The sequence below is a fragment of the Haliotis cracherodii genome, unplaced genomic scaffold (genome assembly GCF_022045235.1).
Source record: "Haliotis cracherodii isolate W230 unplaced genomic scaffold, xgHalCrac1.p SCAF_6, whole genome shotgun sequence".
Classification (NCBI taxonomy): Eukaryota; Metazoa; Mollusca; class Gastropoda; order Lepetellida; family Haliotidae; genus Haliotis; species Haliotis cracherodii.
In genome coordinates, this window is record NW_027266319.1 from 47,623,231 (window position 1) to 47,640,037 (window position 16,807).

At 41.4% G+C, this 16,807-nt stretch overlaps 1 protein-coding gene across 2 annotated transcripts in view; it reads right to left on the reverse strand.

Annotated features, from left to right (window-relative positions):
- Positions 1-16,402, reverse strand: part of LOC139444904 (cilia- and flagella-associated protein 54-like) — a 122,026-nt gene extending 105,624 nt beyond the window's left edge. For both annotated transcript variants that reach the window (XM_071225911.1, XM_071225910.1), the window contains exons 1-13: positions 16,102-16,402; positions 15,543-15,648; positions 14,787-14,930; positions 13,949-14,120; positions 13,130-13,188; positions 7,466-7,609; positions 6,721-6,834; positions 6,112-6,213; positions 5,786-5,987; positions 4,930-5,037; positions 4,579-4,691; positions 3,845-4,019; positions 1,769-1,842 (exon numbers count right to left, since the gene is read on the reverse strand). In XM_071225911.1, the coding sequence (XP_071082012.1) occupies positions 1,769-1,842; positions 3,845-4,019; positions 4,579-4,691; positions 4,930-5,037; positions 5,786-5,987; positions 6,112-6,213; positions 6,721-6,834; positions 7,466-7,609; positions 13,130-13,188; positions 13,949-14,120; positions 14,787-14,930; positions 15,543-15,648; positions 16,102-16,292 (1,704 nt within the window). In that variant the 5' untranslated portion in view covers positions 16,293-16,402. The remainder of the gene's footprint in view (positions 1-1,768; positions 1,843-3,844; positions 4,020-4,578; positions 4,692-4,929; positions 5,038-5,785; positions 5,988-6,111; positions 6,214-6,720; positions 6,835-7,465; positions 7,610-13,129; positions 13,189-13,948; positions 14,121-14,786; positions 14,931-15,542; positions 15,649-16,101) is intronic.
- Positions 16,403-16,807: the final 405 nt, after the last annotated feature.

Here is a 16,807-nt window from a genome sequence, read left to right on the forward strand (position 1 = left end):
ATAATCATAGGTTTCTGGCAAGCCCAACGGATGCAACTCTGCACAGTGAATTGTGGCACCTAATACGACTAGGCCACTCATGCTCCCTCCGGGTATAGAAGACAGTGTGGCTGCACTATCCCAACAAACATACAATATAATCACAACTTTGTGGATAAGTTGTAGTTATGTTGTAACATAACTTTCAGTAATGTTGTGAGCACGATGCTTCACAATTACTAGTATCATAAATTTTAGTAAAATCGAAATATGTTTTTTACATTTGTATACTTATCCTGCATTACACCTTAATGCATCTACTGCCTACCTTACGACAAAGAAAACAGTGCTTTGCGATGGTCCTAAAAAAATAGGTTAATTTTGTCTTTTGCCTACTATTTCTAGGACCCAACGCCGCTGTCATGTGACCGTCCGTGGTGACGTCACATCTGATCATATTACTGCGTGTCACTAGTGCTAAAAAATGTTGAAGCTATATACAGAGAGACCAGCAGATGAGAGACCTGAGCAACCTGCGGTTGGAGGGATGGATTAGGTACATGCAGGTACGCATCTTGCAAGTCGTGATTGATCAAGGAGTCGAAAGCATTGTTGCTGTTCTTGAACAATATCAAGGTTGTGAGACGTAAGTAAGGTTGATGCTCCAGATAGCGCTCGTTGAACACAGGGAGATTGTGGATCATCCGCATCTTGTCTGAGTCCTTTTTCGGTACTAGAAAGATAGGAGAGTGTAAATGCTGGGGCATGAACAATCTCTACTGCTCTTTTCTCCAGCAAGATGTCTATGTTGGACTTCAGTTTCCTAGGAGAAGCTTTGATCAACGGCGGTTCTACCACTATGTTCAGCTGGTAACCATAGTGCAGTGTGTTGAGTATGTAAGCGTCCGCCAGCTCGATCCAGTTCTGCCAGAACAATGCCCAGCCTCCCACGTACGTGGGTGTTGACAATTGGGACGACTGGGGATGGGAGCTCCCAGTCATGATTGCCCAACACTTCAATGCTTCCCCCTCTTATCCCCACTCCTACCCTGGAATATTCTGGTAGCCAATCCTGTGTGTAGCCGTGATCTCCTCATAGGCTCCTCTGTAGTCAATTTGGCGTTGATGGAAATCTACCAAAGTCTGAAAATGGTCTAGTCAAATCGGATTAATTTTCCATAAGTCCTGCTCCATGGCTTTGGTCGATGATGCTAGTGACGACAATGATTTGAGCGATCTCCTTTTCTCTGTCTCAAGAAATACAAATCTGACATCAGGGATCTTCAGTGTGGTTGGCTAAGATGAGCCAGAGTAATGCAGGATAAGTAAAAAATTGGTTGTTTGGAGAATTGTTCTTGAAAATAAACAGATTGCTCGAACATGAGGTGTTTCATGGAACAAACAACTGCATGACATGACACATGTTTTCCCAGGATGAGCAAACCTGGCCAATTAATCTAATGAGCACAGAGGAGAAAGTTTGTTTGATTGCTCAGCGCTAGAGTCAACAGTATTTAAAAGGAAATTAGCACAAACTTCATTAAACATATCAGCTGTCAAGAATTGATGTGAGAATATATGACAGACATATTAATCATGAACAAAATTGTATAATAAAGCAATATTGCAGCAAAATGTTACTGTTAAGGTAATGTTACACCATAACGTTGTGGCAACATTAAGAAAACCATATAATTTAATGTTGTGTTAAAGTCATTTTCTAATGCTGCCACAACATAAAAGAGAAACGCTGTATCATCATTTTTTTCGTTTGCTGGGATGTACTCACTAGGAAAGGTCCGCTGACAATGGACAGAAGGACTTCAGCAAGATTGATCAGATCATCCTGGATGCCAAAAGTGCCTGAGGAAAAAATATAAATTCTGTCATAACATTGATGATTGAAGCTTTTTGTATTGATGCCAGACTTGCACCTCAGTCAATATTTGCCTGCCAAAACCAGTGCAGAATATTGTTAATGTGAGCACAACTGATCTTGGACAGAAAACAGATCATTCCATTTTGCCAGAACCATTTCATCTAATGTTAAAGCTGTCTGGAGGGATAGTAGAACTTGTGTAGGGTGTATTCTCATATGTTGTCATTATTTGGACAAGTGAAAGAGTATGGAACTACACCTCTTTTCACAATATTCCTGTTATATTGCAGGATATGCCAAAGGGAAGAGAGCATCGGCTACCATACGGAGGATGCCCATGCCTATAAGAAGAGTGAATTAAATGGCCGAGGATGTGCAGCTACTAAGCTTCTGTTGCCATGGCAACTACCCCTTGTAGCATACATACAGATAAGAAAAGCTATCATTGCTTGGCAGCTATTGTGCTGCCAACAGCAAATTAGCAGCTACCGCTGATGGCCCAATCTCAATGAAAACAGATCTTAGTTCTCGCTATAGCTAAACGAAGATCTGAGGACATCCCATTTCGGGTCACGTCATTACACCCTTTCATCCAACCAATCAGAGCGTCTCTTACCAGATCATGAAAGTGACAGACAGAATGTGTTTTCGATTCATGCAACCTTGAAATATTTGACATAGGGTATTGTGAACGGCAGTTACGGGTTTTATGATTATATCCATACAATCTAGGCCATCTATAAGCCATTCCAGGATGTATCTTCTTATCAGTTTTAATTTTTTTTATTCGAGAATACGTCAAAATATGTTTCGAAGCGTAGTCACCAGTTTGAAACAGGTGTTGTAAAGCTCGAGAAAGCTGCCTTCTGATTGGCTAATGTCGATTTCTTGTCAGTCATTTCATTGATCGGTCAAAGTTTGCGAAAGTTCATTCTGACGTGACCCGTAATGGGATGTCCTCAAGTTTTTGTTAAGCGGTAGCGAAAACTAAGATCTGATTTTAATGAGATTGCTGATGGTATAAAACAGGTACCACTGCCAAGCCCACATATCATAGGTGGCAACTACTGCTGCAAGCCCAAGGCTATATTGTGTCAACTACCACTGCCTGCCTAGATGTCAAATACTGCTGACACAACAACTACAGCTGCCTGCCTAAATGTCAAATACTGCTGACACAACAACTACAGCTGCCTGCCTAAATGTCAAATACTGCTGATACAATAACTACCGATGTCTGCCTAGATGTCAAATACTGCTGACACAACTACAGCTGTCACCCTTAATGTCAAATACTACTGGCATGACAACTACAGCTGCCTGCCTAAATGTCAAATACTACTGATACAGAAACTACCGCTGTCTCTCTTAATGTCAAATACTGCTGGCATGACAACTACAGCTGCCTGCCTAAATGTCAAATACTGCAGATACAGCAACTACCGCTGTTTCCCTTAATGTCAAATACTGCTGGCATGACAACTACAGCTGCCTGCCTAAATGTCAAATACTGCTGATACAGCAAATACCGCTGTCTCTCTTAATGTCAAATACTGCTGACATGACAACTACAGCTGCCTGCCTAAATGTCAAATACTCCTGACACAACAACTACAGCTGTCTGCCTAGATGTCAAATACTGCTGACACAACTACAGCTGTCACCCTTAATGTCAAATACTGCTAGCATGACAACTACAGCTGCCTGCCTATATGTCAAATACTCCTGACACAACTACCGCTGTCTGCCGAAATGTCAAATACTGCTGACATGACAACTACCGCTGTCGGGCCAATATACGTGGCCATTGGATGCCAAAAGTAAGTTTTGTTTTGAATTCAGAGACACGGTGGAGGAGACCAGATGTGGGCTTCAACATAATGTACCCATATGGGCAACAGAACCCGAATTTCAGCATTATAGTAAAATGATTGAACACCTTGGCTACCCCATCTTCCCATTTGGGCAAGGGTCTTTATCCCTAACCTGGTACAGTGGATGGGGGAGGGTTGGCTGCCCCTGATGCAGGCTCTTCCTCTTTCTCCTCCTCTGTGACGTTGACCATCCGTTTGTGGCGTCGGTTGCTACTGTTGAGTCTCTCCATGGCCAGCAGCAGCTCAAGAGCCTTCCCATCCCACATATATCTGTCTTCACTCAACACCTAGATAACATACAACACTCACATTCACGATTCAGATCTTGGCAATATTCACTCACTGAAAATGCATATATGATATTATTAGATGTTATGTAACTATTAAAAAAGTAAAAGTCAAAGAAATCTGTGAAACATCACAGTAAGAATGAAAAAGTCCTTTCCCTGTGCACAAACATACATACGTGACGTGAAATGGAGTTTAAAGTTGCTTTCAAGCCTATTGCACTTATATAGTGACGTGCATGGACGTGTGTGTGGCTGCTTGTACCAGTCCATACTAATGCAGATTTAGAGTGCCAGCCAACTGAGATTCCATGCCGCAGTTTATCATGAACACCCCTCTCAAACACAGCATACTGACTCCGAACCGACCAGTCCTTGTTTTAGCCCCTTAATGCTGAGCGCCAGGGAGGGTAAGAACAAATACCATCTTTTCACGATGCAGCCTGGCATTGAACGCCCGACCTTCAACACTGGGGGCGGACGCTCTACCAGTAGACAACAGAGGCGGTCTGCCAAACACACATTGCATCCTGTGTATAGCCTTGAACAAGGTTCCTACCTTCAACTGAGTAAGGAGGGGATCCACTAGGAGGTCAAACGTATCCCAGTGTTCATAGTTGAAGGCCAGCTTGACCAGTTTGATGACGGCACTGATAGGCACACCATCCTCACCTGTATTTGACACACACAAAACCATAAATGTACTCACTAAACAACAATGGTTTCATAGACAATTTTTTAATGCATGTTTTATAAGCAAATGGCATAAATTAAAGCAAGAACTTTCATTCATTACAAAAATATTACACGAATTCTATTTACCTTACACTAACCTTCATGGAATATTAAGATTTAATTGGTTCCATTGCAGCCTATATTCTATTAGCCTCCTAATGATTCATATACACACCTTTTGTAGCCATCTCTATTAGGCGCCTGTTAGTGACCACCGAGGCCAAAGGATGACCGCCTAGTGAACTCATGGGCTTGGGACCTGGTGGCTTGTGGCCTCCACCACCTGAGACACATGTGACAATGAGACACATGAGACAATGAGACAGTGAGACATATGAGACATGTGAGACATGTGAGACATGTGAGACACATGTGACAATGAGACACATGACACAATGAGACATGTGAGACAGTGAGACACATGACACACATGTGACAATGAGACACATGTGACAATGAGACACACGTGACAATGAGACTCATGAGATAATATGACACATGAGGCACATGTTTGTTCTAAGTCAAGTAGTGAGGATTGTTTTTTCACAGTTGCTCATTGTGTGTATTCACAACCCCAAACCTGGGATCATTGCTCATGCTATCAACCAATGGTTATCTGTCAAAGAATTGATTATTTACATGTTGCTGTGATATAACTTGAATACAACATTAACTTACTCACTTATCATTGGTTAGTGAGCATGTATTCAGTGTAATAAGATCAGACCTGTTACATCTTCTCTAAAAGATGCTATCGAAGTTAACAAACACTACTCCTCGTCTGCTAACAATCTCTACTAACTTTATTTTGTTAGTTATATTATGTTACATTATAGAAAGTCTGGTATCATGGAAGAGGCTGGTAAATGTAACGTTGAAATTTCAGTCATGACAAATCTGTGACATCTGAATGGGAATAACAAAACTGTACAATAGTAAAGTCTTGAAAAAGTTTTATTATAATCTCATTTCTTGTCCATACACATGGAAAAGATCACTGGAGCGATGACAGGCAGAATAGTTCCCCCTACCTGCTAGGATCTCCTGTGCTGCCATAAAGAGTTCACAGAAGACATCAAGGATCTCTGGCTCATTGTCTGGAGCTGGTGCAGATGTGAGCAGGATACGGCGGTTCGTGTCCTGGAGGCTCTCTAGCACTGCCAGCATCTGGGCAGCACTCCCCTCAAACATGTCTGCCAGCATCTTCTCACTTGGTGTGCGAGGCCATGGAAGCTGGACAAAAAGCATACACGTCAAAACTAAACGTTCCTTGGCGATCATTATGGCATAACAATCAAACACTGGAAAAGCTTCATATTATTTATTGCATGGAAACACCTTCTGTACAGTGTCTTACATTGAGAACATCCTTGAGGTTTGCCCGTGTTTTGGGCCGCAACAATCCTTTTGGTTTCCTCCTGGTCTCCATGACGGATCTCTTGTATACCATCACAGCCATCTGTAAAACGAAAGACTGCCTGCTGACTGTGCTCATTATGGATAGGGATAAGTGAACTACCAAATTCATGGTCCACTTCTTTAAGGTCACATAAAATGGACATCATCCCCTGATTGGAACAGTTTTCAGGATCACAAATGACTTATTTCAATGATTTTTTTGTAACTTTTATCAAATTATTCTATCTTTACAAAAGCATTTTATTTAAGCAAATAAATTGTTTTTCTGGCTCAATTTATTTTTTTACATGAAGAAAAGTCAGTTAGGACCAGGAGCTAAACATGATGTTTTAAATTTTGTCTATGTTTACACCACCGATAGAGTGGAACATTTCCCTCAAAATAGCTGTATTTCACAACAAAAGACTGTAGGGTCTTATTGCTGCTTGGCCAGCATCATACAGGGGAGGTTGTGTCCACATGAACTTAAAATAATCTAAATATGTCCACTGGAATTCATAAAGGAATACATAAGGAATAGACATGATGAGGGCAAAAATTGACATACCTTGACTGTTGCCTCCCTGAATGCAATCTCAGACTCCGGAGTCTCCTGGGAACTACTGAGTCCCTCCAGCTTACTCAGCTCATTGATCTTGGCCAGTCCACGTCGGGCAAAGCCCTGCAACAATCACCATGCAGCCCTCAATATAAGGAACTTGACTCAACTTGACTAATGTTGACATGAAAACCTAATTGCACCAGACAAAACCAGGTTGCACCCTAGTCCCATAAATTCCAAAGTTGAAATCTACACATAATCAGCATAATGATGCCAAGCCCCCAAAAGCATGGCAAATTACACATAACACAGTGATTAGTGATGTAGTATGGTAACTAAAGCTTACAGGTGTTCAGTGTGTTCAAAGATCAATGTTGTGTTGAAGGGATCAAGTAAGGGTTACACAAAAAATGCATAGATTATGACGTGCACTTGGTACATGTGGACAAAAATATTAAGGTGCATTTTACAATAACCGGTTGCACTGGCGCATGTTTTATATAGCTTAATCGAGCCATGCCATGCATCTCATAGACATGCCTATTGCAGATATTCTGTGAGATATCACATTGATAACCTTCATTTATGTTGCATGTTCTGATGTAGAATTTGATAGAAGTCTTATCCCTACAGGGCTACATTCACGGCAAGGAAGGACCTTTTACTTATTGCACATGAATATGTTTTCATAAACAAAAACAAGGTTCCCAGGCAATTTCACTTTGACCGATTAGAACTATTGGCCACCAACCTCTGCATGTTGTCCTGCCTTGCAGTCATAGTAGCACTGACACACAGCAGTGTAGAGGGTGGTGCGCCAGGGGAGGTACTTGACAGCCAGGAGTGGTACAGAGGTTTCCATACACATGCTGGCCCACAGCAGGAACTCGAGGACCTGCACAAACACAGTACGCATCACCAAGATCAGAGATCCTATATTTTCAAATTGTTCTATTTATCACCACTGCTTGTTTACATAGTTGCATTAGGCATTTAACTACAAGATAGACACTATTTACCCATAACTCACACTTCTTATATGAATCTCGAGACAGTAGGGTAATATTATTATAATCAATGCCATATCATCATTGAACACATATTTAGTTTTGTCTCAAGCATCACATACAGGTATACATTGTGTGAAAATCAACATGAAAAGTTTGAGAAGAACCTACAAGCATTCGAATAAGTTCATCTTGACATTCCCAGGATTATTTATGTCAATGTTTCTAGATCTAGGGTCATCTATAATAACCAAATTTGATATTTACAATTTCCCAGTTGAATTAAAGCATGTGTGTGGCAGCAAATGATTGAAGCACTGGTAAAATATTGAGTGCAGCTGGTAATTTAGTGCTATTCGTCTTTGTGTATAAATGATTCGTTGAAGAAGTACTGGATTGGGACAGTTTCCAGAAGGATAACTGTAAAAGTGATCTACTTGTCAAGTGTGGATTTGATACCCAGCTTCCAACACTACTCTGGATTAATATACGACAGTAACACATATTTCTTATGCTGCTCCCACATATTTGACTCCTTGTATTGCCTTTTATCATTGTAAACCTATTCTGTGTGTTTGATGATCGCCTCTGTGGTCTAGTGGTTGAGCGTATGTCTGGAGAACGGAAGGTCTGGTGGTTCAATCTCAAGGGTGTCATACGAAAAGATTTTAAAAGATGGTTCTTGGAAATTTCAGCATTAATTGTAAATTTATACATTTATCCTATCTCACACTATGCATATCTTCTTTCTTCTTCGATCCTATGTGGAAATGTGCTTGACCCCTGTTGTCAGTTTTTAAAACAAAAACATTGGCCCAAACACACCCCAGAATCTCTATGGTTACGACCAACAACCGGATCAATAAGGTACTTCTAAATGGAAACCTTCCATACTTTGACCATGTGCCATTCCCTTTCTTTGAGCTGTCTGGCTAGAGGAACTGAGATGCAGGGATGATCAGGTGGATATATCGCATGTGAGAAAGGATAAATAATCAAATATACAATTTATTCTTAAATATCAAAATTTTTAAACTTATCCTCACACTTTGAATCCCACGGTTGGATGGTGGGCTGCAGATACCCTAGCCTTTATAGACTACAACCGTGAGATATACACAAGAAAGCTGGATGAGCGGGAACAAACACACGATCGGTGTTGATGATTCCGATACATTACTTGAACAAAACAGCATGAGATCGGGAATACATGCAGAACGTGTTTTCACGTAAATGCATGGATGAAACAGCTGTTTGACCCTGTTCTTTTCTACAAGTATCCATTCTTCACACATGTCTCAGTGCTATCTCCCATGGACAATAGGGTGCAACGGTTTGGCATCTATTCTAACTCTACGTCAAGGTTATCAAACACTTTCGAGTGCATGAGCTGAACCAGGACATGAAGAGCAACAATTGACCTGATCATCAGGTTGGCTGTGAAGTTGATTCTTTGCCAGAAAATCCCAACAAAGGCCTAGGAATGCCCTTGAGCTTTGGGATAATTCAAACTGGCTCCTGGTGACATCCAGAGCATATATCTTGCTAAAGCGAGCTGCTGTAGCCAGGGTGAGTAGGAACAGTCTCCGGTGTGATTATCTCAAAGCCTTTTTCCGCCAGTGGCTCGTAAACATTGGAAGTCAAGTGTTACAGGATCACATTGAGGTCCGACGAGGGGTCCGGAATTGTCCGGATTGGTCCGCTAGCTTGTAGGAGCCGATAAGTGATTTGAGTTTCACGACAGAGGAAACTTTTGCACTGGAAGTAGTTGCAATAACAGACTTAATCTCTGCTAAGTAGGTGGCCATGGCGGAGTCCTTAAGCTTGCATGCTGATTGCAGGCTGTGTAAGTACTCAGCGATCTGTTGGGGTGAAGCCTAGAAAAATGAAAATGTCATAAGCACAAAATTTCTTGAACGGTGTCCACTTGTCGTAAGCACAAAATTTCTTGAACGGTGTCCACTTGTCGTAAAGGTGCATGGCAGATGAGCTGCAGTAATAGTCTTCATTACCTGCTTGGAGTAGCCTTTTGGGATAAGGGACTTCTGCTAATGCACCAGATGCATAGATGGAGCGATGCAAGGGCAGAATGAAGCCACTGAGAGTGCCGCTGAAGTAGTTCTTCTCAGAGTGGTAGACGATGGAAAAGTCTGTCGGTGAGCCTAAGCAAGCTGGGGAACCAGTTTTGTGTTGGCAAATAGGGTGCAACCAAAATCAGAGATAGGTGACAAGTGGCTTCTACCTTCTGTACGACCTGGGGAAGAATGCCTGTTTGGAGAAAGGCGTACGCATTGAGGCCCTCCCACGGGATCGACAATGCATGGTGATCTCAGGCCTGTAGGTTGGGGATGGGCGGGTTGAAGCAAGTCAGGACACGGAGTCTGCTCTAACATCGGAGATGTGCTGGGCCAGGATGTGGATGTTGAGAGAGTCGATGGGTTGGAAGAAATTGAGAGCGAGTGAAAGCAGCGACATTGACTTTGTGGATCCCATTTGATTTATGTACAATACTACTGCAGTGTTGTCAGACTGTATCATGAGGTGAGAGGAGTGGAGGAGCTCTGACCTATGTGTTACTGCTAGAATAACCTCCTGGAACTCAAGATTGTTGATGTGCAGGCAATGATCCCTGGTGGACCAACATCCTGCTACCTGAAGATCGAGAAAATGTGCTCCCCAACCCATGATTGACGTGTCTACGAACCTGTCAAGGGAAGGGAAGGGACGGGAAGAACAGCCTCCAAGAGACTCCAACGCAAACGTTTGATTCGATCTTTGTAGATGTGGTTGGAGATGGATCAGTAGGGAGATCTGCGCCAGACAATCGTCAATCCTGATGAATGGTGCGAGAAAGCATTGAAGTGGTCGTAGATGCAGTTGACTTCGTGAGGTAAGAGCTTGCTCTGGAATCAGGATACACAGGAGCTGTTGCCATTGTCAGAGCTGGAGCGGTTGTTTGAGTGCCAATGGAACATACTATTTAATCTTCATCCAATGATCTTTAGGAACAAACATCATGGCTAGTTGATTGCTGAAGAGAGCCACGATGAATTGGAGTAATTGGGTTGGAATGACCTCATACTTGTCAACGATAATCAACCCACCAAGCTGCTGTAGAGGACGTGTGAAGTTGAGCTGTTGACAAAGGATATCGGTTCCTGTGTGTGCTTGATTGTAGGATTGTAGGTAATGGCGGCCTTGGAGAATAAACAAAATGGTGGCGCTCCTGGGGGATGGGGATGTGCAGATAAGCATCTTTTAGATCGAGGCTGACCATGATATCGCCGGGATGAATGAGCATGCCAAGGAGCATGTTTTATGTCATGCGAAAGTGAGGCTGAACTTCCAAATACTTCGCATTGAAAAATTTCAAATAGAAGACCAGCCATAGCTTTTGATTGTCTTTTCTTGAAACAAAGAAAATTCGTGAATAAAACCTGGAGGTAACAGGAAGTGGGCAGAGGCATTCTATGGCATTCCAGGGCTGTCACTGTAAGAATGAACAGTTGGCGGATGACAAAGCTGGGAGTGAACATAGTCAGCATTAGATTGGTAGTCTGAAAACTCTGGAGGGTATGAGTACCCCAGTCTGTGGTAGTACGGATCCCAATGGTAAAGATAACTATTTAGCGCTGAAGGCGTTAAAATCGTGGATTATCCCGGAATGGGAGTTCCCACATTGATGTTGGTAGTCTATCATGGGGGACCAATCCCGGTAACAGAAGGAACTTTCTGTGTGCAAGGGAGCTGAGTAGTGGTCAGATGAAGTCAAATTGGATCGCTCTCTGCTGATCGTCTAGTGGAAGAAACTGATCTCGGGCCAAGATCACTGATCCCTATCGTTGAATACTGATCATCGGTCCTGCATATCCTTGTGAGTGTCTCGTCTATTAGTCATGGCACGAACAACCGAACTGTCATTCCTCACACGATCTGTTACAGGAGCTGAGTGTGCTGGATCCAGGAAAGGGATCTTGAAGAAGAGTGTTCGATCTTTTGAACAGAAGTGTTGATGGGAGCAGTCGTCGAGCTTGAGGGCAGAGTAGACTTGGGATCAGGGATAAGAATGGATGGAAAATCACCTTGGGGTGGAGACAGAGGAGTGGTTGAACAGTGAGGGTTGGAGATGTTGTCCCTAAGGAAACTATCTCAGGCAATGTCGTCAGTACTTGATAAGGTAGGCTCCCCTGAACGAACTGCCAATGCGGATGTAGATTTTTTGGACAACTTCTAAGTAGAATCCTTTGCTTTAGATTGTTGGTCCAACAACCGTCTACAACATCGTTGGATGTAAAGCAAAACGGCTGCCTAAGGCAGAGAATGGCATTCTGCACAGCATGAGTCCAGCGTACACTGACCCTGGAAGTCAAAACACAGACTGTGGGGATCCGATGTAGTGTATATGTTTCTACACTTGGAATACAATGGCCTTTGTTTGTCTTTATTGCCCATGGTTGAGATAGTCTTACTCCACAAGCAAAACATGAAGACAAACAATATATTCTCTAGGTTGTCAAACATGTCCACATTCAGTGAGTGAGTGAGTTTGGTTTTATGGCGCTTTTAGCAATATTCCAGCAATATCACTACAGGGGATGCCAGAAACTGGCTAAACACATTGTACCCATGTTGGGAATCGAACCCAAGTCTTCAGTGTGACGAGCGAACGCTATAACCACGAGCCTACCCACGCCCCTCCACACACAGTGATGATGAGAAAGAATATGAGATGGGAGAGAGATGCACATGGTCAAAGTGTGGAAGGCTACCGTGCACAAGAGCACAACATTGACCCAGATGTTGGTCTTAACCATGGAGATGATGGGGTGTGTTCAGGCAAATATTTTGTTTTAGAAGCTGGAAACAGGGTTCAAGAAAGAAGATGTACATAGTGTGAGATAGGATAAGTTTGTCGTAATAATGCCTGGCGCTCTGCATTAAGAGGTTAAAACAAGGACTGGTCAGCTCGGTGTCAGTATACTGTGTCTGAGGGGTGTATTCATGTAAAACTGCGGTATGGTATCTCAGTGGGCTAGCACCTTAAATCGCCATTAGTCTGGGCTGCTACAAGTAGACAGACACATACACACACAGACACAAAAACATACACATGCATGCCTGTCGCTACATAAGTACTCCACCTAATGTGTTTGATTATGATTTATTGATAATTCATTGATCTTGTGTTGTCATTTACTGATTTCACAATCTAGTTCTGTACAAACAGATTTCTGGGTAAATGTTTGTGTTTCAGTTTTGAAATCAATTCATAATAGTGGACATTTGAATACCTGACTTAAACAGCAAATACCTCAATTATGATGTTCTAATATGATTGCAAATACTTAATATGGTACATACTTTATAATATCAAGAAGAAATTCCTGGATAAATCACAGTGAACATACCCTTGCTGAATGTCCCAGTGACATCAGGTGTCTTGACATGCTGTATATGTGCACTGTGCCTGAAACATTGGACAACTTTAGCACCATCTTAAACCGGTGGAGCATTGTATTATCTCCTTACACTTATCTTTCATTACTCTGAGTTCAATAAGTGACAGACACACTCTTTTGACTGAAAGACCAACATATATTTCATTATTGCTATTTGAATTTGTGTCATATTTCCGGTCTCATTAAAATCAGATCCTAGCTAGTTCTTGCTACCGCCAAAGATATGAGGACATCTCATTAAGGGAACCTTTCATCTGACGAATCAGAGAGTTGTTTGCCAAGTCATAAAAGTGACGGTCGGATCTAATTATGCAACCTCGAAAAAACGACAGTTATGGGCTTTATGACTGAATCCATATAATCCAGGTCATCTATTAACCATTCCAGAATGTTCTTTTGTTCTGTTTTCAAATAATTAATCAAGAAGTTGTCAAAATCTGTTTTGAAGCCTAGTTTGAAACTAGTGCCATAAATCACGAGAATTCTGATTGGCTAAAGTCGGCTTCTTTACATTCATTCCATTGGTCGATCAAGTTTGAGAAAGGTTGGTCTGACGTGACCCGTGGTGGGATTTCCTCAGATCTTTGTTAAGCTGTAGGAAGAACTAAGAACTGATCTAAATGAGAATATTTCATGATTTCAAATCTAAGTACCACAAACGTCACTCAAATTGTTCTTGTACCTTGTTGTCCAGTGATCTATGCAATGGACAGTACGTAGTAAAGCTATTGGTCTGCCTGGCAGTTATATCCCACACTTAGTACATACCATTATAAACAAGCCAACAGAGGGACTCTTTGGGAAGGACGACTTGCATGACAAGCCTGAGAAAAATTAGGATCTGCACACAGCGGTCCACAGATTGTTTGTTCTGCAGCTTTGGGTCAGACAGCTTCACTACCTGGTACATGCTGATACTTTTCCCCATCAGGGCTCGGAACTGAATACACAAAGAAAATTTGCAATAAAAATATCTTTTTGCGAAGAGGACAGTAATGATTTCTTTCCCAATATCGCAATTGTTATGATGATATGATGAACACATACATAGATTGAACAGAAAACATGCCTCAACACAACTGATGATAGGATGATAGATACTAATACATGTATTTTCGGGAATGTTGTTCTGCACATAATTATAACAAAAACATAGACAAAAACGGAAACAAAATACAACATGTACATATTGTTTAGTATCAATGTATCATCAAAATATTGTGAAGTAACCCTGCATATTCGATTAGCAAATCAGCAACTTATTTTGAATTATAAACGGGCATTCCGTCAACCTTGCCAAACTCCACGATGACAGTTACATCATGATCATTTGCCATCACACTTTCTTGTAGAAGTATCGTGGTAATTTGAGTCCTATAAAGCTCTCGAACCCACACGACACCAGTTTGCAGGGACTAGATGAATAGTGTTTTTAATTCCCACATCTATAAAAACTAGTGGGTAAGATTGAATTACTGATACCCAATGATTTTAAAATGCATGGGTAAAATACCCACAACACCAAAAGCTTATCTGGAGCTCTGAATGTGCCAATGAAAAGAAAGAGAAATTAATTCATATTGAAACTAAAAAATGTCACACTCACTGTCAGTCCAGCATTTTCTCCGTCAAAACCATTAGGGAAGAAATTGTTTCGGAACAGGTCTACATTGGTGATCTCCTCCACATTGACATCCCCAAAGGCCTGTAGGTACCTTTCATAACACTGCCACAGAGCCAGCGTGTACTCCTGTACCAAAAACTCCAAGGCTTGACACCAACACACGCAGTTTAACAAACCTTATCACCCTTCAAAATGACTGTATTTACCTTTTCGAAAGTATACACAAAAAGGATTATCATGATAGGAAATTGTCCACAATTATCTTGTTATAACAGGTGACTACAATGAAAACCATCTGGTCATAAAATTTGTGAATGAGGTATCCTGCTTGGGTATACTATGAAATGATTTATTAAATCTCAGCTTGAATCCTCCTTTCTGATCTTGAAGGTATCATCCACAAGAATATTTCTCAATTTCATTCACATTCCATGCCTAAACAAGTGTAGTAGGGTGTGGTGTCATCCCAGAGATGACATCCTTACCTTGTCAGCTTGCTGACGGGGTTAACCTCTTTGGTCATGTTGACAAGGCGTCCGACCTCGGATCAGAAGGTCTGTGGTTCGAGTCCCATCATTGGACTGGGACATTTTATGGCCGCTATATTGGCGCCGTACGGCAACCTGACAAGGTAAGGATGACTCCACACCCTGCTACACAAGTTACATATGATTTGAGAAAATGAAATATTTATACAAAATGATAATAAAAATATGTGAAAGTATTCAGATAATTTACCTTGATGGTGACTAGAAAATCTCCCATTTCAAGTAGTTTCTTCTGATAGTAAACTGTGGGAAGACGAGCCTCATACTTGTTCCACAATTCGAATAAGGTATCAGCACTGGAAAAAATGTAAATAAAAATGCATTGATCAACAAAACATTGTGTGGTGTAATGTTTACATGTATGTTTATAATTCTCTCTTCTACAGTTTTATAGTAGAGCAAATAGTTTCATAGTTAGTTACATCTACAGTTCATAGTTTACGGTAGTAGGATATCTAGAATGCATAGGTTTAGAGAAAAACAAACTGAATCTATCATAACAATGTATGGCAAATAAGTTTTTGAATGACTATGAATTCTAAAGATTTTAGAACCTGAATAAAATTATGGCTGCTTGTATAGTTCATAAGCTTGTCTGGAAAAAGGAATGACATGCTCATAGATCATCAGAAATAAGAAAATAGGGAACAATTGGCTATTTTAAAAATTTAGATTTGTAGAATTTGAGAAATGACAACGATAAGATGATCATACATGCATATTAAAGGGACATATATTAAGAATCTTACGGTCTTGAATATGATTCTTCTTCCGGTTTCTTGTAGCCAGGGCCAGCTCTCTTTTTCATATATCCTGCAAACTTTTTGAATTCTTGATCAAGTGCTTGAAACACTGGATTCGGTTTATCCTTGCTGTAAAAAGAACTTGGTTGTCCTTTATTTGAGCTTGACACAGCTGCACTTGTTAGAACAGCAGCCATAATGCCCAGTTAAGTATATAATAGAACTGCAATGGTAATATCTGCCTTCTTTCTTCTTATCTATGACCACGCATGTCATCAACAACTCTCAAGCGTCGGCCATACTTCAACAACACCGTTGCCAGTGGTTTCTACTAAGGGAAGTAACTCTCATCGAGCACCTGTCAACAGGTTCTCCCGTCAGTGAGCGCGATAATAATTTGCGCACAATCTATATCTTGAGATTGAAACCAGACTAGTGGAATCTGTCTAACCCTAGGGTCATGACAAAATGACACAGCGAAAGCGGGGACATGGGTGGGTACGGTGTCAGACACCCAGTTTGTCCATCTTGCAATCACCCTGAATCCATTGCTCACTTGTTACTGGATTGACAAGACCACGCCCCAGCCCGGGCTCGGTTAGAACAAGAATTGCAGTTATAGATCCGCTATCTGTCGTAGATCTCCTAAAGCCAAGAGATGCAATAGCGAAGGAAAAACTAGCTCTATTTCTGAGAGATGGACAGCAACTCG